Source organism: Lynx canadensis, chromosome F2 (genome assembly GCF_007474595.2).
Source record: "Lynx canadensis isolate LIC74 chromosome F2, mLynCan4.pri.v2, whole genome shotgun sequence".
In the NCBI taxonomy this organism is placed as follows: domain Eukaryota; kingdom Metazoa; phylum Chordata; class Mammalia; order Carnivora; family Felidae; genus Lynx; species Lynx canadensis.
Window position 1 is genome coordinate 1,572,149 of NC_044320.2, and position 24,975 is coordinate 1,597,123.

Genomic DNA, 24,975 nt, shown 5'->3' on the forward strand with positions numbered 1-24,975 from the left:
CATGCTCTGTCTCTCTCTGTCCCAAAAATAAATGAAAACGTTGAAAAAAAAAAAAATTAAAAAAAAAAAAAAAAAAAACAGCCAATATGAAATATCAGTGTTCCAGGCTCCTTGACGCTTTGCTAGGCGGCGACGGTGTGGAGAGAGCTTGTCCCAGCGCGGATCTGACCCCTGCTGCACCGCCAGGGCCCCACGTCCATGCACGTGGCTCCCGACCTGTGCACCTGGTTCTAGGGGTGAGCAGCTGGCCCAGCCTCCGTGGGTGACGGAGCAGAGGCCCTGCGGGGGACCTGGGGAAGGACACGGGCTCCAGGCAGGCGCCGCCAGGGCACAGGCAGGAATAGTGGGTCTAAGAATGTTCCGGACAAAGACAATGATTCTGCCGCGGAAGGAAAGGAGGGAAGGGTGTTCCGGGCATCAGGCCGGGCCCGGGTGAGGGCATGGAGGCATGTGGCTTCACTCTGGAGGCCGAGGGGAGGGCGGGGAGGCTGGAGGACACAGGGGAGGCCAGGCGAGGCAGGCTTATGCGGACGACGTGTGCCTGCAGAGCTCTTGGCGGACTGTGACACGGTCGGAACTGCATCTGGAAGGGAGGCTCTGGTCGCTGGGGAGGGGCCTCCAGCCGCCAGAAGAGAGAGGCCGGTGGCCCTCGGAAGGGACGCAGTGGAAACACCAGGAGGTGTGAGCTCCAACCTTCAGCCTCTGGAACCCTAGCCAGACCCCAAAACAGCAACTGGGGGCAGCCCACTGTGCCCAGGCTGGTCCCTGCATCCTCCCAGGGCACCCTTGTCATTCAGGGTCCCCCAAGCCCGGCCTGGAGGCCAATGGGCAGTGACTCAGTGCCATCTGAGATGCTGGGCCCCTCTGGCCCTGCCCACCCCTGCTCGGTCATCCCTGCAGCCCAGCAGCACCAGCCTCTCCGGGAGCTTGTCAGGGATGCAGGGTCCAGGGCCTCAGACTCAGCATCTTGCCAGGGTCCCTGTGATGTGTGCGCACACAAAAATTGAGACGCGCTGGTCCAAAGCCAGGCTTCAGCCTGCAGTCTCTCAGTGTCCCCACTCAAATGGGCTTGGCGCCTCCCTGATTGGCCTGGCCTGGCCAGGGGAGAGACACAAGAGAAATGGCTGTGCTTACCCGGAAGACCCAGGCAGGGCTGTGTCCCCCAGGCCCCAAGCGTGGACTGTCACCCATAGACCATCGAGAACTTCCCTTCTCCCCAGCCGGGCCTGGGACCTCACGATACCTCGAGGGACCGGGAGGCCAAAGGCTCAGGACAGGGAGGCAGGCAGAGAGAGGGCACAGGTGACCTGAGAGCCCCTGGAGCCCTGGGGGTGGGGCAGAGGGGAGCCCAGGCAGCGTGAGTCAGGCTGGCCCTGCCGTCCCAAGTTCAGCTCCAGCTAAATTACTAGGTCTGACCCGGCGAAGAAGCCAGTCATATAAAGGCACCTGGTGCCGGCCGCTCCCCAGTCCCAGCCGGTGGATGCCCCACGATGAGGCCACTCCTGCTGTTTCTGCTTCTGGCCGCTCTGTGCACTGACCTGGGTAAGAACCACTGACCCGGGTGGGAGGGTTGGGGACAGACAGCTGCTGGGCGTGGCTTCCCCCTGAGGAGTGTGTGTGTGTGTTGGGGGGGAGACCTGGAGACCTTTGTGTCCCTTTGGGCATAGTTTCTGGTATATCTGCCTCTCGTGGGTGAAAGAGCCGGTGACAGGCCTGAGTCTGCAGAGCTCTGGGCCGACAGGGGGACCAGCTACCAGCCAGGAGGCCAGTGTCCTGTTTTCCTGGACAAAGGGGATTCTTGGGAGGCAGGACTCTCGGTGCTGGAATCAGGGGAATGAGTTGGTCACTCCCACCCCCTCTTGCTGGCTGTGTGACCTTGAACGAGAGCACCTGTTGCTTTGGGGCCACCGGAAATGGGGCCCCGGGGAGGGGGTGATCCAGCCTGTGATTAGCAGCTGAATAATTACCACCCAGGGATAATAGCCCCCTCCACATGCCCCGAGTGGAGGTGGGAGAGCTGGGGCCTCTGGCCTGTCTGGGGAACCGCCTGGGGGGAAGGCAGAGACAGAGGCGCCTCGGAGACCAGGCCCATCCCGAGGAGGCCGGAAACACAGATGGAGGGAACACTTGGGCAAAGGTTCGAGGCTGGCTCTGGGGACGGGGCAGGGGACAAGGTGTTTGTCAGAAGAGAGGCTGGCACAACGGTGAGGGGCGGCTCCCCGGAGGCCCCAGTGAGGCCTCCCCAGTGTGGAGATCCCCCCACACAAGGACTCTCCGACCCCTGAGGGGGAAACAGAGGCTATGTGAATTTCTAGTTCAGAGGAAGCTGGGAGTGTCCCCCCCACCCAACCAGACTCAGTTGCAGACAGGAGCATAGGAACAGCCAGGGGTCACCCCCAGAGATACCTCTTTTTCCTGGGGGTGTTCCAGAGTCCTATCCTGGGAAGAAAGCCTCTGAGCCTGGGGTCTGTCTGAGCTTGACCTCATCACCCGTGGTTCAGCCACAAGTGTCCCCACTTCCCCAGGGGAAGGGGTCCCTGATGTCTGCTGAGCCGTGTGTGCAAGATGCTGTCACTCCCCTCCACAGGTGCCGGCTTTGATGTCGGAGCGGGCACACCACAGCCCCCGGGCCTGGCATAGACGTGCCCTTTCTCGCAGCACGTGCCCCTCCACCCTGGTTCTCCCACCTGCCCAATGGCCCCTTCGCAGTTCCAGGGGCACCCCCTCCAGGAAACCCTCCCAGATGGCCCCCTCCCTCTATGAAGACACCTGGGCCAGGTGTCCCACAAAGTGTCACTCTATCTCACTCACCCCACTCCATCCCAACCTCAGCTGGCCGCCCCCACCCCCCGGGCAGCCTGCAGGCTCCTCCAGGCCAGGAGCCTTGTCCTGCATCCTTGTGGTCGGGGCCTGGGGCCGGTCACAGTGCACGGGGCGGGGGTCACCAGGGCCTTTTGCTGTGGACTGTCCGCTGATCAGTCTGGGGTAGGGGCCGCTGGCAGGCCCCGGGCAGTGAGGGCAGGGCTGTTCCCTCCTGTTAACTAAGCAGCCCTTGGTGCCCACGGTGCGCAAAACCCTCCCAGCCCCCGCTGTCCTCCGGTCCAGGCCGCGGTGCAAGCCGGGAACCGCAGCACAGGAGGGTGGGGCAGGGGCCAAGAGCCTGTGACTTGTCATCCGGGCAGCCTCAGGCTGTGCTCGGTCCCATCTCATAGGGAGGACTCTGTCGCTCAGAGAGGGGCAGCGGCAGTGAGAAGCAGAGCCCAGATCCCCCCTGAAGTTAACCCTCCTCCGTCCCAGGGCCCCCTCGGTCCTGCTGACCGTCTCTAGCCCCGTCCCCGGGGACCGGGAGCACCTCCGGAGGGAGGGGGGGTGGCGGAGGCTCAGAGAGGGCCAGACATGGCCCCCAGGCTCTCCCCAGCCCACGCTGACAGGGGTCCCTGCTTCCTCCCCCCAGCCCGGGCCCTTCACTGTCACGTGTGCTGTGGCCACAAGGACTGCGAGTCTCTGGTGGAGTGCGCCCCAACTGACAAGTACTGTGTGATCACGCAGGCCAGTGAGTACCCCGCACGCACCCCCACAGCCCGGCCAGGGGCCCCCCTGCGGTGCCGGAGGTGGTAGGGACCCGCTCACTCTGCCAGACCCCGCCTCCGTGTTGGTGGGAGGTGGGCTAGGAGCAGCCCAGCGACACCCCGACCCGACACACCGCAGAGCAAGGCCAGATGTGGCCTTCCCGCTTGAGTCAGAGGGAGTCCGCGTGAGAGATGCGGGAGGAAGCAGGCCGCACAGGGATTCGGCAAGACTGGGCCTGGAGGGAGGCCGGCGCCTGGAGGACAGGGCGGGGTACAGGGCTGCGGGGCAGCCCGGCCCATGGCATCATGACAGGACCCACGGCCTCGGCCCCGAGGCCCGTCACCATCACCCTGCCTTTCCCGGCCGCACCTGTAGCCTGCCTCCAACAGATGACCCCCCGCCCCCGTGCCCGGACCCCCAGGACAGGCTCCCTCCTTCCTCTGACCTCCCAAGTCCCTCTGTGGGTCTGGTTCATCCCTGAGCCGTCAAGGGCTGGGCTGGGGCCCCGAGCTCTCGAGTGGTGCTTGATGGTGACCTTGGCAGGCGGGGTCAGGGTGCGAGGGGGGGCCACAGAAGGTCACATGGTGGGAGTTTGAGCACGGCAGGGAGGTGAGGGGCCCGGTCGCTGTGGTGGCCCCGAGGGGTGGGAAGCCTGACCGGGTCACTAGACAGGGCAGTGGGGAAGTTGGCCTGCAGGGGCAGCAGGCACAGGGTGGGACCCTGAAGTGAGGGGTGGGGGGGGGGTTGGAAGATGCTGCAGAGACACTGGGTCCCTGAGCGGCCCCGAGAGAGGCGGGAGGCATGTGTGCTGAGGTTTGGCCGCAGGTGGCCGCGCGGGGTCCAGGAGGCAGGAGCGACTGCTTCTGGGAGGGGGTGAGGAGCCCCCTCCCCCCACCGGTCCCTGTCCCCGTTGGTGTCCTGTCTGTGGAGGTCCCGGCAGCACGTCAGATGCCCTGGATGAGCCAGGCAGCCTCGCTGGGGCCCCAGCTCCCTGTGAACCTCGATGATTACAAAGGCCCTCCCACATGGGACGCAGAGCCCCCTTATTACGGGGAGACATGGTGTCTGGCTGGACCCCACCCCTCCTTGGTGCAGGGACCCTGTGAGGAGGCAGCACAAACCCCTCGATGCCTCCCGGACCTGCTCCCGTCAGGCGGAGGAGGACCCTGCCCAAGGACCAGGTCACTTTCTCAGGGCCTAGGGGACGCTCCCCCACTTCTGGCCAAGTCCTGGGCGTGTGGGGCACAGGCAGGTCGTGTTCTCTTTCAGTCACCTGGCCGATGGTCCCTGAGCACCCGCTGTGCTCTGCGGCTCTGGCTGTGGCACAAGGAGGGGTGGGTGGGAGGGCTGGGGAGGAGCTGGTCCCGGTGGTCCCCCCCATGCCGGGAACCCCCCAGTGGGTGCCTTTTGCCGCTGAAGCATCAGTTCTTACACCCGGACAGGACCCAACACCCTGAGGGCCCCCGTTCCCTCCCCGGGGTGGGGGCTTCCTTTAGACCCCCATGCCCCCCCCTTATCCCACCTCCTGTTCGCTCCTCACTGCCCATTTGCTGAGTCTGTCTGTCCACCCGTGTGTCCTGCCAGGCGGTGTTCCCGGAGCGGTCATGGCCCTGGATGACAATGGGAGGGTGCTCCTCAGAGGGAGCCCTGAGCAGAGGCCCCCCAAGTGGGGAGGGTGCTGATGCGTGAGGGGGAACAGGAGGGATCCCGGAGCAGGAACTGGGGGACGGGACCCGCGGCCGCCGAGAGGCCGGTCGGTGGTCACGCCCGTGTGCTCCCAGCATCACCAGCAGGTGGAGGTGTCTCCTGGCCCCCTGCTGGCAATCCTGGGGGGAGGGGCGGGGGCTCAGCCAGGGAGGAGGCGGCCACGCTGGGTCAATGTCCCGGGCAGCACCTGCCCCCATCCTTCCCCTCTCCTCGGCGATAGCTCAGGACAGGGTTCGTGGACACTGCCCTGTTCTGTAATAGCTGAGCGCGGTCGTGACCACTCATCACGTGTGACCGGAGAATTTGCTCCTCGGGCGTCTGGTGTCCCCCCCCCCCCCGTGGGCCCACGTGCGGGCGGGGGGACTGTGCACAGAGGTGGGTCCTGAGCGGGTGGGGACCGGCCCCCGACACCCTCCTCGTCCCGCTGCAGCCTGCCTGTCCCTCTGCTCTGCCCTGGCTGGCTACTGTCACCCGGCCACCCCACCCCTGCTCTAAGCACCTCCCACTAGAACGGAGCCCCCGGGAGCCCTGGAAGCGGACGGGGCCTGCGGTGCCGGCAGCCCCGGGCCGCGGCGGGCCGCGCGGGGGACGCACAGAGCCCTCCACCCACGGCCCCCGCCCCTCTCTCCACAGCAAACCCTGGCGGCATCCTGGTCATGAAGTCCTGCTCCCCGGTGTGCCCCAACAGCACAATGTCCTCGGACGGCCGCACCCTCTCTGTCTCCTGCTGCCAAGGCAGCCAGTGCAACCGCAACGCGGCCGCGGGCCTGGCGGGCAGCCACGGGGCTCTGTGGCTCAGCGCCTCCGTCAGCCTGCTGTGGGCGCTGCTCCGGGCGGCCTGCTGAGCCCACGCTCCACGGGCGGGCCCGGCTCTCACCCGGCCCCTCGCAGGCCGTCGCCAGCCTGCCCCGCTCCCCGCACTCGGCCACGCAGGCGGGAAGGGTCCCTGTCTCTCCTGTGCTCCTCCCTGCTTCCCCCGGGGCCGCCCGGCCCCCCCCTCGGGCTCCCACCCCGGGGCGGGAAGCCCCCCTACCTCAGGGGACCCGCCTCTGAGGGACCCGCGGCCCTCTCCCGGGGTCCCGGCCACCCGGTCCTCCCCGACACCCTCCACCCCGTTGCGGGGCCTCCCACGGGGGCTCCTCCCACTCTGGCCTCGAGAGCCCGGATCCACCACGCACGGGGCAGGCGGGTCAGAGGTCTGGGCGTCCCCTGCACCAGCCACGCCTGTGCTCCCCTGCGCACCGACCCGCCTCTCCTTCCACGGCTCGCTCACACCTCAGGGGCGAATTCACTCCGCACAAGCACCCACCCCCGGGCCTCCTGGGAGCCAGACACCCCGAGAGAGCCCACGGGGCCACCCCAGGTCAGCACATGGGATGAGGGCTTCCAGGAGGCCGCCTCGCCCCCACCCCCAGTCCCTGCCAGCGAAGGCAGGCCTGTTCATGGTCCCCTGGCTGCCGCTGTGGGGGCAGAATCCGTGTGGGGCCTGTGTTCTCACTGGGCACGGGGGCTGGCCCGCCCCCCACCAGAGGCGCCCACGGCAAGGCCTCCTCCCAGGAGCTCGTGGAGGAGAATAAAGCTGTACATCCTGTCCCCATTGCCTGAGATGTTGAAATTTTGGGGGGTCCCCCGTACCTCGGGGCCAGGCAGGGGCACTTTACGGAGGGCGGTGGCATTCTCCAGGCATAAACTCAGAGAGCAGGAGGCACTCTCCTCAGAATCCAAAAAGCCAGCACCCCTTCCCAGCCCTCAGCCTGGGGGCTCCCGTGGGGTTCCCCAGCATCTGTGGTCCGCCCTGCACCCCCAGTCAGGGCCCAGCCGGGCACCCGGGGCTCTTCTTGGGGGGCAAGGGGCCAGAGGCTCCAGCTCTCCTCCCTCACCTCTGCCCGGGGCCTCTCCCCAGGACCGCATGCAGGTCCCCGGCCCACAGCTCTCTCGGGGCCTCCCTGCTCCTAGCCCCGGGGCCCTGCCCTGGCCCACCTGCCTCCTCCCCTCGCAGGCCCTGGTACTTTCCCTCCCCCGACATCGCTGTCCCTCACATCCCTTCCGGGGGCCCCAGAGGCCAACGTCCTGCCTGCCTGGCAGAGCGCGGCTCCCACAGCCCAAGTGCCAAGGTGACGGGACGCCGTGATGGCCAGGACCTTCCCTGGTGGGGCCTGGGCCTCGATTCTGGGAACCAAGGGACAGATTGCAGCCGGGACAGCCGGTCGCCCACTGCCTTCCTCTCAGCCTCCACCTCCGCAACTCGGCCGGACACTAGTGTCCCCGGAGTTCCCAGAGTACCCAAAAGGGACAAAGGTCCTCCCGTTCCCGGCAGCCGCCTCTGTGGCCTCACAGGGCCGCCACCCCCCACCCAGTGCCCGCAAGCCCAGCCTGCTGTCCGTCCCCCGTGCCTGTGACGCTGCCGTGGCCGCCATTCTACCCGGGAGTGCTCCTGAAGCGTGTGGGGAAGCGGGGCAGGGGCAGGGACTTGTGTTCTCGCAGGCTTTCTGTGCTTCTGTCCACACCCTGGAGGACAAGGTGGGCTGAGGGGGCCCTGCCTCGAAACACGGATGTCAGGATTCCCTTGGGGCCCCTCTGAGTCACTAGTACAGTTCCCTTCGTGGCCAGGCCTGCTGGGCTCCGGGGACCCAGGAGCAGGTTGGCACAAAGTCCACGTGAAGTGGCCTTCTCGGGAACAAACTTGGGGCTCAGAGTTGGGCCACCCCACCCAGCCTTTGAAGTTTGGGGTTTCTTTCTCAAAGAGAGTGGAAATTCCCTCTCTTGACTCCTGTCCGACCAGCTTCCCCACTAGGGCAGGCCCTACTTGTACAAGTCCCAAGGGAAAGCCACATTGGGTGCCACGTGACGACCGGTGGTCTCCTGCGAGACTTCGACATTCAGAAGTCGAGGTGCGGCCAAGAGACATTTCCAATGAGGACATTAATTGCCCTTGCTACAGATGAGGACGCTGAGGCACAAACTGCTTTTTGGATTTAATCCCTGGCTGGCAGATCGGTCTGCCCCAAAGCCTGAATTCTCTCTGCCTCCTCCCCGCCCCCACGGCTTCCCCACAGTCATTAAGTCAGGGGACTCTCAGAGACCGCGCCCACCGCACCCCAGGATCGTGTGGGCCCTGGGGCACCACAGACCTGTGGGGGTGGGGTGCTGGAGGGCTCACCGGACTCTCAGAGGGCTGCGATCCCAGCCCTGGGAAGGCAGTGAGGACAACAGGTGCAAAGGCCCAGAGGTAAGAAAGGGCCGGAGGGGCTGCACGGAGACCCAGGCGGTGGGGGAACACTAAAGGTGGGTCGGCTGAGCAGGGCTTGTGGGAAGCTGGGCTTGATCCTCAGGGAGGGGCATTCTGGGGCTGTGTGGGCGTGGGGCCACAGCCAGGCCACAGGCTTTGACCTGTTCCCCCCGGCAGGAAGGCAGGGAGGCCGCTGGAGCTCAGAGAGCTTGGCTGATACTCGGAGCACAGCATAGCTGTGGCCTTTCTCCCGGTTCTGCATCCCCCAGGGTCACAGTCGGAAGCTGGGCCTCTGCCCTGCGCTCAGCCCTGGGGGGGTCCTGGGTCTCCCTGTGTCACCTTCCTTCCACCCGGCCTCTCCTCCTCCCCAAGTAGCAGCACTTGTCCAATCTTACGTAATGTTCCCGGGCAAAGATGACACAGGCCTCTGATCCCCTGAGTTCTTGTAGGCAGAGCATTCAGCTCCCTGCCAGGCCCAGCTGGGGCCCCACTCCCTGCCCTGAGGAGCCTGTCCCCACACCCAGAGCAGTTGCCACAGCATGCAAACCCCCTGCACCGGGCCGGGTGCCAAAGCTGAGCCCCCGAGGCCACCAGGCTGAGCAGGGAGTGGCTGAGTGGGGCTGCTGCAGATTCAAAGCTCAGCAGCTGCCTGAGGCCCAGAGGAGCAGGGACTGGGTGTCCTCGGCATCTAGGCCGCGTGAGGACAATGCACCCCTCGCTCCCAGGCCACCTGCTGATGCAGATGTGGTGCTGCCAGCTCCTGTTATCTTGTCCCCAACAAGAGTCCGGAACCTCGTCTATAAAGTGCAGAGTTGGAAAGAGGCTGTCCGCCTCTGAAATCTGGGTGTCACTGGAAGATTGAAGCCCTCCCCCACACGCACTGGGGAGGACAGTAGTCCCCATCCGAGCACTTCATCCGCTGTTGCCAAAAATCTGTTTTTTAAAGGTTTGTATATTTATTTTGAGAGAGAGAGAGACTGAGAGCATGGGGGAGGGGAAGAGAGAAAGAGGGGAGAGAGATAATCCCAAGCAGTCTCCACACCTGGCGCAGAACCTGATGCAGGGCCAGATCCCATGAACTGTAAGATCATGACCTGAGTGAAAACCAAGAGTTGGACACTCAACCAACTGAGCCACCCAGGCACTCCCCCCAAATCTTTTTTTTTTTAATTTGGTTGTCCTGGCAGGGGTTTAGTGCGGCTTAAAGGGTGGCGGGATCCAACAGGGGTCCATTTCCTGTTCCCAAGGGACAAGGGACAAATGGGGGAGGGGTTGTTAAGGAAAGGAACTTACACTGCTCTGTGTAAGACGTACCAGGGCCAAAGACACACAGACAGACTGACAGGGCACATGATCCACGTAAGATGTTTATTTCTCTCTTAAGTGTTAGGATCAATGATGTCCTCTCAAAGCCACCCCCAAATCATATATAATCTTAAGTAAAAGGAACGTGTGTGCATGTTGGGTGTCGCAAATCCCAGAGCTGCTTGCCAACCAGTTGTAGATCTAGGGCCTCTCAGAGGCCCCACTGGGTTTCACTCCACAGTCTTTGAGAATTACTGTTTTCTCTTGTCAGGCGGTAAGTGTGTATGTGAATGAGAAAGGGACGAGGGGACAGGAGAAAGAGACATCACTGTAACTATCTCCTACAGGATACATAAGTTGTATGAGTGGATGAGTGGATGGATGGACAGATAATGGGTGGATGATGGAGGAATGGATGGGTGGATGGATGGATGATGAGTATATGATGGATGGATGGATGAACGGATGTTGGATGAATGGATGGATGGATGGATGGATGGATGGGTAAGCTACAGATGTGTGGATTATGTAGGTGGTAGGTGTTCACTACCCTGGAACCTACACCCAATGCCATCACGGAGCTCAAGGGTTTAAGGCCGCAAGCTCAGGCTACAGCAGGAGGAGCAGTGAGCAGTGGCACAGCAGAAGGGAGAACCTAGGGGTAGAACATGAGCACATTCTCTTTTTCTCAAACCTTAGAGGGAGCTTATCCTAACATGCGGAGAATAAACCCCCTCCAGGGCACCTGGATCTCAGGTGCTTTAGCTTCTGCAATTCCAGGTTTGCGTGTTCTGCAAGCCCACACTGCTAAGAGCCTGCAGCCATGGAACTCCGAGGTCCCCAGGTTGTTGTGGCTCTGTGGCTCGGTGCCCGTGCCCTTCGGCAAGCTCTCTTCCTCTACTTCATGGAAGGACACAGCCCTCACTCCCCACTCTGAGAGCTTCCCCCATCACCCGGTCCCCTGAATCCCAGTGCCTCTCACAGACACAGCCGGAGACGCCGATTGGCAGGGCCCACGTCAGACCTCTGCCGGGGGACCCGGGGCTGGTCCTAGGAGCCGTGCGGGGCCTCTTGCAGGGGAGCGGCCCACCAGGCCTGAGAACTGGCATGTCTCTCCTGGTCTACGGGAGCCTAGGGCTCCAGTCCAGGCATTCCTGGGGGACAGGCTGCACCCCAAGGCAGGGAAGGGCTGCCCATGTGGCTGCTCCCCGGATTTGCGCTCTGGCAGACCGGGAAAGGGAGGCCCCACACCGGTGGCCATGGTCCCAGATGATGAAGAACAGGCGGGGCCATGCCAGGCCCTGGGAAGCAGGTGAGAGGGACCCATGTCTAGGCCTGTGGCCCTGTGTGTAAGGGTGAGTCTCCTGCTCATGAGGGAGGAGCAGGGAGGCCTGGGTGTGGGGTAAGAGCCCCAGGCCAGCAGGGACAGAGTGGAGGGTGGGCCCAGTTTTGGTTCCCACTTGCTGACTGGGTGACCACGGACAAGGCCCTCTCTGTGTCATCCGAGGGAGGCCCCATGCGTGTGTGCAGGCGTGTGAAGGAGGCGCAAAGGCCGCAGGGGGCACCGTATCCCTCCACTGGCTGACTCACAAGGGAGTCACCTCAGCCCTACTGGGGAGGAAGGGGCAGAGACAGGAAAGGGCTACGGCGTGCCAGAGGCCACCGGGGACCAGATCCAGGCCCTGACCCCCTTGTCCTTGCTCTATCCTCAGGAGACCCCCCTCCCTTGGCCTCCTTGACCTCCCACTCACATGGGGTACGCTTGTCTGTGCACCGTCTCCCCAGCTCATCCAGGGGTCCCAAGGGCTGGCCCTGTCTCTCCTGTCTGTCCCTGTCGTGCCCAGAGCGCAGGGTCTATGATGGGCACTGCTAGCCAAGGGAGTGAGTGGGTAGGGGCGGTGTCCCCCTGTGTGCAGCCGTGGGACCCGCCTGTAATGCAACTTGAAACTGAAGGAGGCTTGTCCCCAGGCCCCAAGGCTTGGGGGTGCACCCAGTGGGGGAACCTGACTTGCCCACGCGGAAGCTCACCTTCAGCCCAAGGCAGGGCCCCAGGGCCTCCCCGGCTGCATTTTCAGAACGCCTGGAGTGGCCCCTGTGCCGCGCTGCTTCCCTCTCTGGGCCGCTCACCCCTTTGTGCGACCCCAGGGACCCCCATGGCCTGGTGGTCTAGGCCTTGATTCCTGTCTTTCCCCGCACTCCAAGGCTGAGACGTGGGGAGCAGTGGAAGGCAGGGTGTGGGGCCTGTGGGGCGGGGGGCATGAGCAGGAAAGGCACACTGCAGGCGTAGGTCTGGGCTTGTCCCGGCGCCTGGCCTCCTGGCCCGCTGTGTTCAGGAAGCAGGCAGGGCTGAGGGTGGGGGCTGGTAGCACCCTCCGCCTGTGCCCCTCCACGACCTCTTCTAGCCGTTGTTGCTGTTGGCTCCAGGGACTGGGTGAGAGGGCTTGAGTTCTGGAAAGTAGCAGTTTTCTCCAGAGGATGAGGGGGACAGGAGGAGAGGCCATGGACACAGGAGTGTCCGGGTTCACGCCACTGCCAGGGTGACCTGGCTGGAGCCCGCAGGGCCCTCTTGGGACCTCACGTCCTCACCAGTAGAAGGATGCTGGAAGGGGGCCAACTTAAAGGGCCATGACGACTCCTCTCTCCCCTGAAATCTGCCTCCAAGATCAAGGCAATCAGGTCACCACCTGCAGGAAGTCCTCCCTGACTGCCCCTCCAATGACTCCCAGTTCTCAGAAAGCTCCCGCCATGGGAATTGCCCACTTTTTCCCCCAAGCAAACTGTGACTGAGGCTGCTGTTGACAGTTCTGCTAGGAGGCCCCCAGGACAGGCGGCTCACACCCTGGTGGGCAGCCCCTGTCCTCACTGGCCGCCTCACCAGAGACAAAGGCTTTCTCCCCGTGGAACCAGGGCCTAGCTGCCACGTCTGCTCCCATAGGTGTCTGTCCCTGCTTCCAGAGCACACGGCCACAGTGAAGCCTGAGGTGCCCTGTGCGGATGGGCCAGGTGGGCAGGGTCCCCTCCAGCCCCAGGGGAGGGACCCTGCTGCCCACGGGCCTCACATCCAAACTTCCAGTCCTGGTCTGCCCGACACCCCTGGACCCCGTAGCTCTACCAGGCCCTACAGGAAATCCAAGCCCCCAAACTTGTTTTTCCAGTAGCTTCCGTGCCCCTTGGCCTCAGTGAGTCACCCCTCCCCATCTGCCAGTCACCACCCCCCCCTCCCCAAGCCCTATATCCTGCTTCCCAGGACCCTGCCTTCCATCTGCCCATGAATGGCTGTGGAATGAATTCGGGAAGGCCTCAGAGCTTGGGGTGACTTTCTCTCTCGGGATGTGGGCATGGGGCCCCCCGCATCACCTGCCTTGTCAGGGGACACCCCAGCTGCGCTAAACAAGGCTCAGGGAGGCTGGGACCAGCTTGTGGGACCGCGTCAGGGGCCTCCCGGCGTCCCCCAGGGTCCTGGAAGGAAGCCACACCACCCCCCACCCTTGGCCACTCCCACCAGGTCCAGTAACTTCTTTAGGGAGCGCAGCACAGAGTGTCAGGCGGCACGTCCTTGGACCCCTGGCACCGGATGTAACCCCGACTTTACCCCACGTGGCAGGGGAGAGGGGAGGCCCAGCTCCGGAGCTGGCCCGCCCAGGGCCACGCTGGGAGGAAGGGCCAAGGGGTCCCAGACCCCCCCAGCCTGAACCCTGTCCTCCCTCCAGCCTCGCCTCCCCTCCCTGCAGCAGGCCCTCCAGTACTTGCGGGATGGGGGCTGCGGCAGGGGGAGGGCTCACCTCCGCCTGTGCTCTGGCCCTACCCGCACCCACGGTCGGCTCCGCCTGCCAGGGCAGGGACAGGGTGACGCCTCGGAGGGCCCACTGGCACCACCCAGCAGGGTCCAGCTGGCCTAGCAGAGCAGCGGCGGGGGCCCAGGGCCGGCAAGGAGACCTACAGGGGCGGGGGGAGGGCGGCCCCTGTGCCTAGGGCCAAGCCCCTCCGCCCCGCGTCCCTGCGAGCACTGTGAGGTGAAGTTAGGGGGATCTGCCAGTCACCCACAGCCCCTGGCCTGGAAGAGCTCACTGCCCTCGGGACCAGAGCAAGAGACGGACAGCCACGGGTCCCGGAGCAGGGTGAAGGCTGGGGCTCCTCCGGGAGGGCCGGGGCCCAGGGCACGGTGGACAGAGTCCTTGGTGGGAGGGTGGCAGGAAGGGCTGTTGGAGACTTGAGGGGCCCTCGGTTTCTCCCAGTTGGAGAGCGAGTTGAATCTCTGCCTCGGCACCGTCCCCTCCCCCATCAGCCCTGCCCCTGCCCCTCCCCCAGTGCCCCAGGTCCTGCCCCTGGTCCCACGCTCACCTCCCTGCAGGCACATCCAGCCTCCACACGCCGAGCCCGCGGCCCACCCTGCTCCTCTTCCTGTCACTACCCCGAGGTCCTGGCATCTCAGCAAGGTGCCTTCCTTCCGTGGGGTCCTTTGCCCAGGGCTCCATGGGAGGGCCTGGCGATCCTGAGCCCCAAGCCCAGGAAGGCAGGGCCAGCGCGGGGGGCACAGCCCTGGGCGCCCACAGGGCACCTGCATAGGCTTGTGACCCTGTTGACCTTATCTGAGGGTGGGGGTCGCAAGGGAGGAGGTGACAGGTCTGAGACAAAATGATCCGGGGGTCGGACAGAGAGCCGGGGAGAGGAAGAGGGCGCAGTGAGCTGCAGAGCCAGCGGAGGCCTCTGTCCCTCGCCCGGAGGTGGGGGGAGGGAAGCCCCCTGCCCTGGGGGGCAGGCAGCCAGGGGCAGAGGTCCCTCCAGGTGGCAGGGGAGGCCGCACTGGGCGGGTGGGTGTGGGCCAGCCAGGGTGGGGCGGGTGGAACGCTACCGCCTGGCCACCTGCCCGCCTTGGTCCCTCCCACCAGCACCTGCCCCAGCTATAAGGCCTCCAGAGAGTTGGGGCCCCCACTGCTCCCGGAGACACCCCAAGATGAAGCCAGGTCTGCTGCTCCTCGTCGCACTGGTAGCCGCGGGGCCAGGTGGGTGAAGGGCAGGGTGCAGGGCTGGGGCGGGTGGGCAGCTTGGGTCTGTGGGACACACTCTGGAAGCCTGAGGTTACCGGCCTTTGGGCTCAGGGAATCCTGGACTGAATTTCAAACAAAATGAACCCATGTCTTAGCGGAATCAGACTTAAAATATCGCAGCATCTTCGCATCAGCCCGTGGGATCAGACACGCAGAGGGAGAGAGGCTGGGAGCGGTGCTGAGATGCCTCCCCTGGGGAAAGACCAATGTTCCGATCACCCAGCCCCTGACGGTCTGGTCCCCGGGAAGCCCCTCCTCCCACAGGCTCAGCGTGGTCGGCTGAAGCCCCGGGCCTTGACTCAGGTCCACGCGACCACTTTCGCCCGCTGGGGGCAGCCTCTGGCGGCGGCGGCGGCGGGGGGGGGGGGCAGCAATCGTGTCTTGTGAGCTGCTCTTAGCAAGTCTCAGAGCTCTGTGACGTTCCTGGGGAAGGGTCCCCCGTGTACCCAGCACCGCCAGCTCTCTAGACAGGCCCGGCACGGCCCCTCCTCCCGGCACGAGGGGTCTCGGTGTCCCAGGCTCTGGGCAGCCAAGGACTGTCGCCTCCTGCCTCCGGGGAGACAGGAGCCCTGGCAGGGCCTGGGGTGTAGGAGGGGCCTGGCGCGGGTCGGGGGCGGCAGAGGGCTCGGTCCGGACAGTGACCCCTGTGCCCCTCGTCCCCCCAGCCCTTGCTCTCCGCTGTCACGTGTGCTCCAGCTCCACCAACTGCGAGAAAGCTCAGGACTGTACGGCCAGCGCACGCTACTGCAGGACCATAACCAAGCGTGAGTGACCGGGAGCACGGAGCCAGGGAAGGGGGCCCCGCAGGGCACCCCAGAGCTCTGCTCAGGGGCCCCGACGCCAGCAGGCTGGTGGGGACGGGTCGGTGATGGGTGGGCCGGGGGGCGGTGGGGGCCGGGAGCTGGGACTTGGGGTGCTGGGGAGGCCAGACGCGGGGCGGCGGGGGGGGGGGGGGGCGGGGGGCTCAGAGGCAGCTGCCCAGTCTGACTGTGCCCATCCGTTCCAGTGGAGCCCCTGCTGGGGAACCTGGTGGAGAAGGACTGCGTGGAGTCGTGCACGCCCACGCACAACCTTCAGGGCCAGGTCAGCAGTGGCGCGACGGCCACCCGGTGCTGTCAGGGCGACCTGTGCAACAAGAGCCTGCAGAGCAGCGCCCCCGCCCGCAGCCGGCTCAGCGGCCCCGCCCCCGGCCTGGCGCTGGCCCTCGGCCTCCTCCTCGCCGCCCTCCTCTCGGCCCCCAGCCTGTGACCTGCCCCAGCCTGTGACCTGCCCATCCCCTTCCCCCCCCCCCCCCCCCCCCGGGGACTTCCAGGCCCCCCGTCGCTTCCTCTCCCGGACTGGGAGATTCCGCAGCCCTTCCCTCGCCACGACGGAGGAGGTTCCCGCGTCCTGGGCTGGGGGCCCCCTCGGAGGGTCTGGGGCCGCAGCCAGGGAGCTGATGGCCTGGAGCCCCGCCCCCCAGACGAGAGGATGCACGTGTCCCTTCTGACTTTACATTCATTCTGTTGGGTTTCCATTTATTTTTCTACTTGAACCTCTGCACAGGAATAAATGATCGAAAACCGGTGTGGTTGTGTCTTCCTGTTTCAGGAGTGCAGGGGGGAGGGAGGAGGCCATCCCGCCTCACAGGCCCCCAGGGCCTGGGACTTGTCACCCAGGGCCCGTCTTGGCCTCGTGCAGGACTCCTGAAATACCAGTGTCACCTCCCCCCCCACCTCAGAGGAGACACAGCCCTCCCCAGGCATCTTCTCTGCAGCCCCAGGAGAGGACGCTCCTGGAGGAGGCTTGGGTGGGGGGCACAGGGCAGAAGGCCTGTGACCCAAATGGTCAGAACACACACACACACACACACACACGCACACACCACCTCCACCCTAGGGAGGCTGGCAAAAGGGGGCTGTTGAGCTCACCTGGATGCGGTCAACCCAATGTGGGTAAACTTACCTTGGCCCAACTGCCTGGATCTGGGCCCCGCTGCCCGGGTTCCAGGTTTGCTGCCCCGATCTGGGCAACTGGATCATTGTGTCCCTGTGAGTTCTCAGCACCCCCGCAGATGCCCAAGCAAGCAGCCTGCCCCTTCCTAGGAGGACCAGAGGCTTCGGAGGCCTGCACCCCCTGCCGGGCGGCCACCACCTTCTGAGGCCTCACCTTGGGCCGGACAGAGCCCCGACTCGGGTGCCGGCAAGGAGGAGCCCTGGCTGGCGGGGCCCCCGCGGGGTGCTTGGCTGAGGGACCAGCAGGAGCAGGGCCCGGGGAGCCTGAGGGCCCTGGCGCCCAGACCTGCTGGGGGGGCAACGCCCGCTCGGCCTGCCTCTGTCTCCATCACATCACCTAAATTAGGAGCTTCACACGGGTGCCACCATCAGCTACACCCACGTCCCCAGCTTTGCCCACGTGTGTCCCGCCCCAACCCCCATGGCTTCGTCACCATCCAACATCCTCTGTCTTTGCTCAGCTCGGTCAGGGTACACCTGAAGTAACGATAAAGTGGACACACCCAGGGTGCACACCGTGATGAGACTTACACGCTCTGTGCCCCTGAAGTCACCGCTACGACCAAGACAGTGAGCAGCCCATCACCCGCAAAGCTGCCTGCAACCCCTTTGCGCACCCCCTCCGTCCTCCCCTGCACGCCCCGCCCCTGGCAACCACCGCGTGCGCGGTTTGTAACAGAGCTATTCGCCGCCCCCCCCCCCAACCCCGGCCAAGCCTGGAAACGCCCCATGTGCATCAGCCCACGTTTTCTAGAATTGGATAAAATGGAATCGGGTCTCGGGTCTTTGGTCTCGGGTTTCTTTCCTCAGCGGGATCCAGAGACACATCCCTGCTGGGGGGGGGGGGCGGCCTCTGTCATTCACTCCTGCTGCCCACAGGACTCCGCTATACGGCCACATCATGGTCCCTCCACCCACGCACCTGTTGATGGACATCTGGGAGGTTCCCAGGCCTGAGGCCTCATGAGGAATGTCGCTGTGGGCCATCGCCTCTGGTCTTTGCGTGGACAGATGTTTATACCTCGCTTGGGTACAACCCAGGAGTGGAATCCAGGGGCATGTGATAGGGGGATTCTTCCGTCGGAGGGGCCACCAAACTGCTCTCCAAAGAGGCTGCTCTCCCCCATCCCCACCGGCAGCGGAAGAGGGCTCCGGCCACTCCACACGCTCGCCGACACAAGGTGCTGTGGGTCCTTAACCGTGGACACTCCGACGGGTGCGTCCGTCTGTATGTCCGTCTTGACGCCCTTACCACACTGTTGTGAGTATGTTAAGGCCGAAACTCGGGTCGTGTGACACCTCTACCTTTCACCTTCATTTTCAAAATGGTCTTAGCGATTTTAAATCCTTCGCATTTCCATATGCATTTCAGCGTTAGCCTCCTAGTTTCTTCATGAACAATGCCCTTGGGATATGGGCTGGGACTGCACCTAATCCATAGATCAGTTCAAGGAGAATTTACATCTCATTATTTTTTAATGTTTATTTTTGAGAAAGAGAGAGACAGAGAGAGACAGAGAGAGAGAGAGAGACCGCACACGAGCACGCATGGGGGAGGGGCAGAGAAAAGAGGGGAGGACAGAGGATCTAAAGCAGGTTCCATGCTAACAGCAGAGACTCCGACGGGGGACTTGAACTCACAATCCGTGAGATCATGACCTGAGCCAAAGCTGGACACTCAACCAACTGAGCCCCCAGGCACCCCTACATCGTATTATTAAGTCTGCTCATCAATGAGGACGGCGTACCTCTCCATCTGCTGACGCCCTTAGCAATGTATTTCAGCAGTGTTTTGCAGCTTTCAGAGCAAACAGGCTTTACACATCTTTTGTCAACATCATCCCTAAGTATTGCACGGGATGCTCTTTATAAATGGTATTTTGGGGCGCCTGGGTGGCGCAGTCGGTTAAGCGTCCGACTTCAGCCAGGTCACGATCTCGCGGTCCGTGAGTTCGAGCCCCGCGTCGGGCTCTGGGCTGATGGCTCGGAGCCTGGAGCCTGTTTCCGATTCTGTGTCTCCCTCTCTCTCTGCCCCTCCCCTGTTCATGCTCTGTCTCTCTCTGTCCCAAAAATAAATAAAAACGTTGGAAAAAAAAATTTATAAATGGTATTTTCTTTTTTTTTTTTTTTTTTAATTTTTTTTTCAACGTTTATTTATTTTGGGACAGAGAGAGACAGAGCATGAACGGGGGAGGGGCAGAGAGAGAGGGAGACACAGAATCGGAAACAGGCTCCAGGCTCGGAGCCATCAGCCCAGAGCCCGACGCGGGGCTCGAACTCCCGGACCGCGAGATCGTGACCTGGCTGAAGTCGGACGCTTAACCGACTGCGCCACCCAGGCGCCCCTATAAATGGTATTTTCAATGATCAATTGTTGGTTGTAAGAATACAGAAATACAATGAATTTTTTGCTCATTAACCTTTTATTCTGCAACCTTGCTAAACCAACATAGTTCTAGAAGGGTTTTCTTGAGTTGGTTTTTTTTTTAATATTTTAAATTATTTATTTTTTTAAATTTACATCCAAGTTAGTTAACATAGAGTGTAAAATGATTTCAGGAGTAGATTCCAGTGATCTATCCCCTGTGTGTAACACCCAGTGCTCATCCCCAAAAGTGTCCTCCTTAATGCCCCTCACCCATTAGCCCATCCCCCCTCCCACAACCCCTCCAGCAACCCTCAGTTTGTTTTCTGTATTTAAGAGTCTCTTATGGTTTGTTCCCCTCCCTGATTTTATATTATTTTTGCTTCCTTTTCCTTATGTTCATCTGTTTTGTATCTTAAATTCCACCTATGAGTGAAGTCATATGATTTTTGTCTTTCTCTGACTAATTTCACTTAGCATAATACCCTCCAGTTCCATCCACATAGTTGCAAATGGCAAGATTTCATTCATTTTGATTGCCGAGTAATACTCCATTGTATATATAAACCACATCTTCTTTATCCATTCATCCATCAATGGACATTTGGGCTCTTTCCATACCGTGGCTATTGTTGATAGTGCTGCTATAAACACTGGGGTACATGTGTCCCTTCAAAACAGCACACCTGTATCCCTTGGATAAATGCCTAGCAGTGCAATTGCTGGGTCATAGGGTAGTTCTATATTTTTTTTTCAATATATGACGTTTATTGTCAAATTGGTTTCCATACAACACCCAGTGCTCATCCCAAAAGGTGCCCTCCTCAATACCCATCACCCACCCTCCCCCCCCCCACTCCCCATCAACCCTCAGTTTGTTTTCAGTTTTTAAGAGTCTCTTATGCTTTGGCTCTCTTCCACTCTAACCTCTTTTTTTTTTCCTTCCCCTCCCCCATGGGTTTCTGTTAAGTATCTTAGGATCCACATAAGAGTGAAACCATATGGTATCTGTCTTTCTCTGTATGGCTTATTTCACTTAGCATAACACTCTCCAGTTCCATCCATGTTGCTACAAAGGGCCATATTTCATTCTTTCTCATTGCCACGTAGTACTCCATTGTGTATATAAACCACAATTTCTTTATCCATTCATCAGTTGGTGGACATTTAGGCTCTTTCCATAATTTGGCTATTGTTGAGAGTGCTGCTACAAACATTGGGGTACAAGTGCTCCTATGCATCAGTACTCCTGTATCCCTTGGGTAAATTCCTAGCAGTGCTATTGCTGGGTCATAGGGTAGGTCTATTTTTAATTTTTTGAGGAACCTCCACACTGTTTCCCAGAGTGGCTGCACCAATTTGCATTCCCACCAACAGTGCAAGAGGGTTCCCGTTTCTCACATCCTCGCCAGCATCTATAGTCTCCTGATTTGTTCATTTCGGCCACTCTGACTGGCGTGAGGTGATATCTGAGTGTGGTTTTGATCTGTATTTCCCTGATGAGGAGCGACATTGAGCATCTTTTCATGTGCCTGTTGACCATCTGGATGTCTTCTTTAGAGAAGTGTCTATTCATGTTTTCTGCCCATTTCTTCACTGGATTATTTGTTTTTCGGGTGTGGAGTTTGGTGAGCTCTTTATAGATTTTGGATACTAGCCCTTTGTCCGATATGTCATTTGCAAATATCTTTTCCCATTCCATTGGTTGCCTTTTAGTTTTGTTGGTTGTTTCCTTTGCTGTGCAGAAGCTTTTTATCTTCATAAGGTCCCAGTAGTTCATTTTTGCTTTTAATTCCCTTGCCTTTGGGATGTGTCAAGTAAGAAATTGCTACGGCTGAGGTCAGAGAGGTCTTTTCCTGCTTTCTCCTCTGGGGTTTTGATGGTTTCCTGTCTCACATTCAGGTCCTTTATCCATTTTGAGGTTATTTTTGTGAATGGTGTGAGAAAGTGGTCTAGTTTCAATCTTCTGCATGTTGCTGTCCAGTTCTCCCAGCACCATTTGTTAAAGAGACTGTCTTTTTTCCATTGGATATTCTTTCCTGCTTTGTCAAAGAAGAGTTGGCCATACATCTGTGGGTCTAGTTCTGGGGTTTCTATTCTATTCCATTGGTCTATGTGTCTGTTTTTGTGCCAATACCATGCTGTCTTGATGATTACAGCTTTGTTGTAGAGGCTAAAGTCTGGGATTGTGATGCCTCCTGCTTTGGTCTTCTTCAAAAAAATATGGAACGCTTCACGAATTTGCGTGTCATCCTTGCGCAGGGGCCATGCTAATCTTCTCTGTATCGTTCCAATTTTAGTATATGTGCTGCCGAAGCTAGCACAGGGTAGTTCTATTTTTAATTTCTTGAGGAGCCTGCATACTCTTTTCCAGAGTGGCTATACCAGTTTGTATTCCCACCAGAAGTGCAAAAGAGATCCTCTTTCTCTGCATCCTTGCCAACATCTGTTGTTTCCTGAGTTGTTAATTTTAGACATTCTGACAGGTGTGAGGTGGTATCTCAATGTGGTTTTGATTTGTATTTCCCTGATGATGAATGATGTTGATTATTTTTTGATGTGTCTTTTGGCCATCTGGATGTCTTCTTTGGAAAAGAGTCTATTCATGTCTTTTGCCCATTTCTTCACTGGATTATTTCGGTTTTGGGGGGGGGTGTTGAGTTTGATAAGTTCTTTGTAGATTTTGGATACTAACTCTTTATTTGCTATGTCATTTGCAAATATCTTCTCCCATTATGTCGGTTGCCTTTTAGTTTTGCTAATTGTTTCCTTTGCTGTGCAGAAGGTTTTTATTTTGATGAGGTCCCAGTAGTCCATTTTTGCTTTTGTTTCCCTTGCCTCCAGAGACGTGTTGAGTAAGAAGTTGCTGCGGCCAAGGTCAAAGAGGTTTTTGCCTGCTTTCTCCTCGAGGATTTTGATGGCTTCCTGTCTTACATTTAGGCCTTTCATCCATTTTGAGTTTATTTTTGTGTCTGCTGTAAGAAAGTGGTCCAGGTTCGTTCTTCTGCATGTTGCTGCCCAGTTTTCCCAACACAACTTGCTGAAGAGACTGTCTTTATTCCATCGGATATTCTTTCCTGCTTTGTCAAAGATTAGTTGGTCATATGTTTGTGGGTCCATCTCTGGGTTCTCTATTCTGTTCCATTGATCTGAGTGTCTGTTCTTGTGCTGGTACCATACTGTCTTGATGATGACAGCTTTGTAGTACAGCTTGAAGTCCGGGATTGTGATGCCTCCAACTTTGGTTTTCTTTTTCAGGATTGCTTTGGCTATTCGGGGTCTTTTGTGGTTCCATACAAATCTTAGGATTGTTTGTTCTAGCTCCGTGAAGAATGCTGGTGTTATTTTGATAGGGATTGCATGAATATGTAGATTGCTTTGGGTAGTGTCGACATTTTCACAATATTTCTTCTTCCAATCCATGAGCATGGATGTTTTTCATTGTGTGTGTGTGTGTGTGTGTGTGTGTGTGTCTTCTTCAATTTCTCTCATAAGTTTTCTATAGTTTTCAATGTAAAGATTTTTCACTTCTTTGGTTAGGTTTATTTCCAGGTATTTTATGGGTTTGGGTGCAATTGTAAATTGGACCAATTCCTTGATTTCTCTTTCTGCTGCTTCATTATTGGTGTATTCGAATGCAACTGATTTCTGTGCATTGATTTTATATCCTGTGACTTCGCTGAATTCTTGGATTGGGTCTAGCAGTTTTTTGGTGGAGTCTTTTAGGTTTTCCACATAAAGTATCATGTCATTGGTAAAGAATGAATGTTTGACTTCCTCCTTGCTGATTTGGATGCTTTTTATTTCTTTGTGTTGTCGATCGCTGAGGCCAAGACTTCCAATACTCAGTTGAATAACAGTGGCGAGAATGGACATCCCTGTCTTGTTCCTGACCTTAGGGGGGAAAGCTCTCAGTTTTTCCCCATTGAGGATAATATTAGCGTTGGGTCTTTTGTATATGGCTTTTATGATCTTGAGGTATGATCCTTCTATCCCTACTCTCTTGAGGGTTTTATCAAGAAAGGATGGTGTATTTTGTCAAATGCTTTCTCTGCATCTATTGAGAGGATCATGTGGTTCTTAATCTTTCTTTTATTAATGTGATGTATCACACTGATTGATTTGTGGATATTGAACCAGCCCTGCATCCCAGGGATAAATCCCACTTGGTCATGGTGAATAATTATTTTAGTGTATTGTTGTATCCAGTTGGCTAGTATCTTGTTGAGAATTTTTGCATCCGTGTTCATCAGGGAAATTGGTGTGTAGTTCTTTTTAGTGGGGTCTTTGTCTGGTTTTGGAATCAAGGTAATGCTGGCCTTATAGAATGTGGTTGGAAGCTTTCCTTCCATTTCTGTTTTTTGCAACAGCTTCAAAAGAATAGGTGTTAACTCTTCTTTAAATATTTGATAGCATTCCCCTGGAAAGCCATCTGACCCTGGACTCTTGTTTGTTGGGAGATTTTTGGTTACTGATTGAATTTCTTCACTGGTTATGGGTTTGCTCAAATTTGCTATTTCTTCCTGTTTCAGTTTTGGTAGTTTACATGTTTCTATGGATTTGTCCCTTTCTTCCAGATTTCCCAATTTGTTGGCATATAATTGCTCATAATATTCCCTTATTAGTGTTTGTGTTTCTGTAGTGTTGGTTAGGATCTCTCCTCTTTCATTCGTGATTTTATTTATCTGGGTCCTTTCCATTATCTTTTTGATCAGTCTGGCTAGGGGGTTATCAATTTCATTAATTCTTTAAAGCACCAGCTCCTGGTTTCATTGATCTGTTCTGTTCTGTTTGTTTATTTGTCTTCGATAGCATTGATTTCTGCTCTAATCTTTATTATTTCCTGTATTCTGCTGCTTTGGGACTTTATTTGCTGTTCTTTTTCCAGCTCCTTTAGGTGTAAGGTTAGGTTGTGTATCTGAGACCTTTCTTTCTTCTTTAGGAAGGCCTGGATTGCTGTATACTTTCCTCTTATGACTGCCTTTGCTGGATCCCAGAGGTTTTGGCCTGTCGTGTTTTCATGTTCATTGGCTTCCATGTACTTTTAAATTTCCTCTTTAATTTCTTGGTTCACCCATTCATTGTTTAGTAGGATGTTCTTTAATCTCCAAGTATTCGTTGTCTTTCCAAGTTTTTTCTTGTGGTTGATTTCAAGTTTCATAGTGTTGTGGTCTGAAAATATGCACAGTATGATCTTGGTCTTTTTGTACTTGTTGGGGGCTGATTTGTATCCCAGTATCTGATCTATTCTAGAGAACGTTCCACATGCACTCGAGAAGAATGTGTGACCACTGCTTTAGGATGAAATGTTCTGAATATATCTGTTAAGTCCATCTGGTTCAGTGTGTCAATCAAAGCCATTGTTTCCTTGTTGATTTTCTGCTTAGGTAATCTGTCCATTGTTATAAGTGGGGTGTTGAAGTCCCCTACTATAATGTTATTATTATCAATGAGTTTCTTTATGTTTGTGATTAATTGATTTATATATTTGAGTGTTCCACGTTGGGGGGATAAATGTTTACAATTGTTAGATCTTTTGGTGGCTAGACCCCTTAATTATGATATAATGCCTTTCTTCATCACTTGTTAGAGTCTTTGCTTTAAAATCTAGTTTGTATGATTTGAGTATGGCTACTTCAGCTTTATTTGTTGATCATTAGCATGACAGGTGGTTCTCCATCCTCTTACTTTCAATCTGAAGGTGCTTTAGGTCTAAAATGGGTCTCTTGGCTTTCTGCCTGTGGACGCCACGGAGTA

The 24,975-nt window shown here is 58.2% G+C and overlaps 2 protein-coding genes and 1 non-coding gene across 3 annotated transcripts; 2 read left to right on the forward strand and 1 right to left on the reverse strand.

The window, feature by feature from the left end:
• The first annotated feature begins 1,490 nt into the window (after positions 1-1,490).
• Positions 1,491-6,122, forward strand: LOC115506251 (lymphocyte antigen 6E-like). Its single transcript, XM_030304155.1, has 3 exons — positions 1,491-1,542; positions 3,455-3,553; positions 5,911-6,122. Exons 1-3 carry the CDS (start codon positions 1,491-1,493, stop codon positions 6,120-6,122), a joined length of 363 nt encoding a protein of 120 aa, XP_030160015.1.
• An 8,643-nt stretch (positions 6,123-14,765) lies between these two features.
• Positions 14,766-16,107, forward strand: LY6D (lymphocyte antigen 6 family member D). The gene is made up of 3 exons (XM_030304150.1): positions 14,766-14,814; positions 15,525-15,623; positions 15,866-16,107. The coding sequence occupies exons 1-3, from the start codon at positions 14,766-14,768 to the stop codon at positions 16,105-16,107; spliced, it is 390 nt and encodes a 129-aa protein (XP_030160010.1).
• A 5,328-nt stretch (positions 16,108-21,435) lies between these two features.
• LOC115506596 lies at positions 21,436-21,542 on the reverse strand. Its single transcript, XR_003966441.1, has one exon. It is a non-coding gene; the product is annotated as a U6 spliceosomal RNA (small nuclear RNA).
• Positions 21,543-24,975: the final 3,433 nt, after the last annotated feature.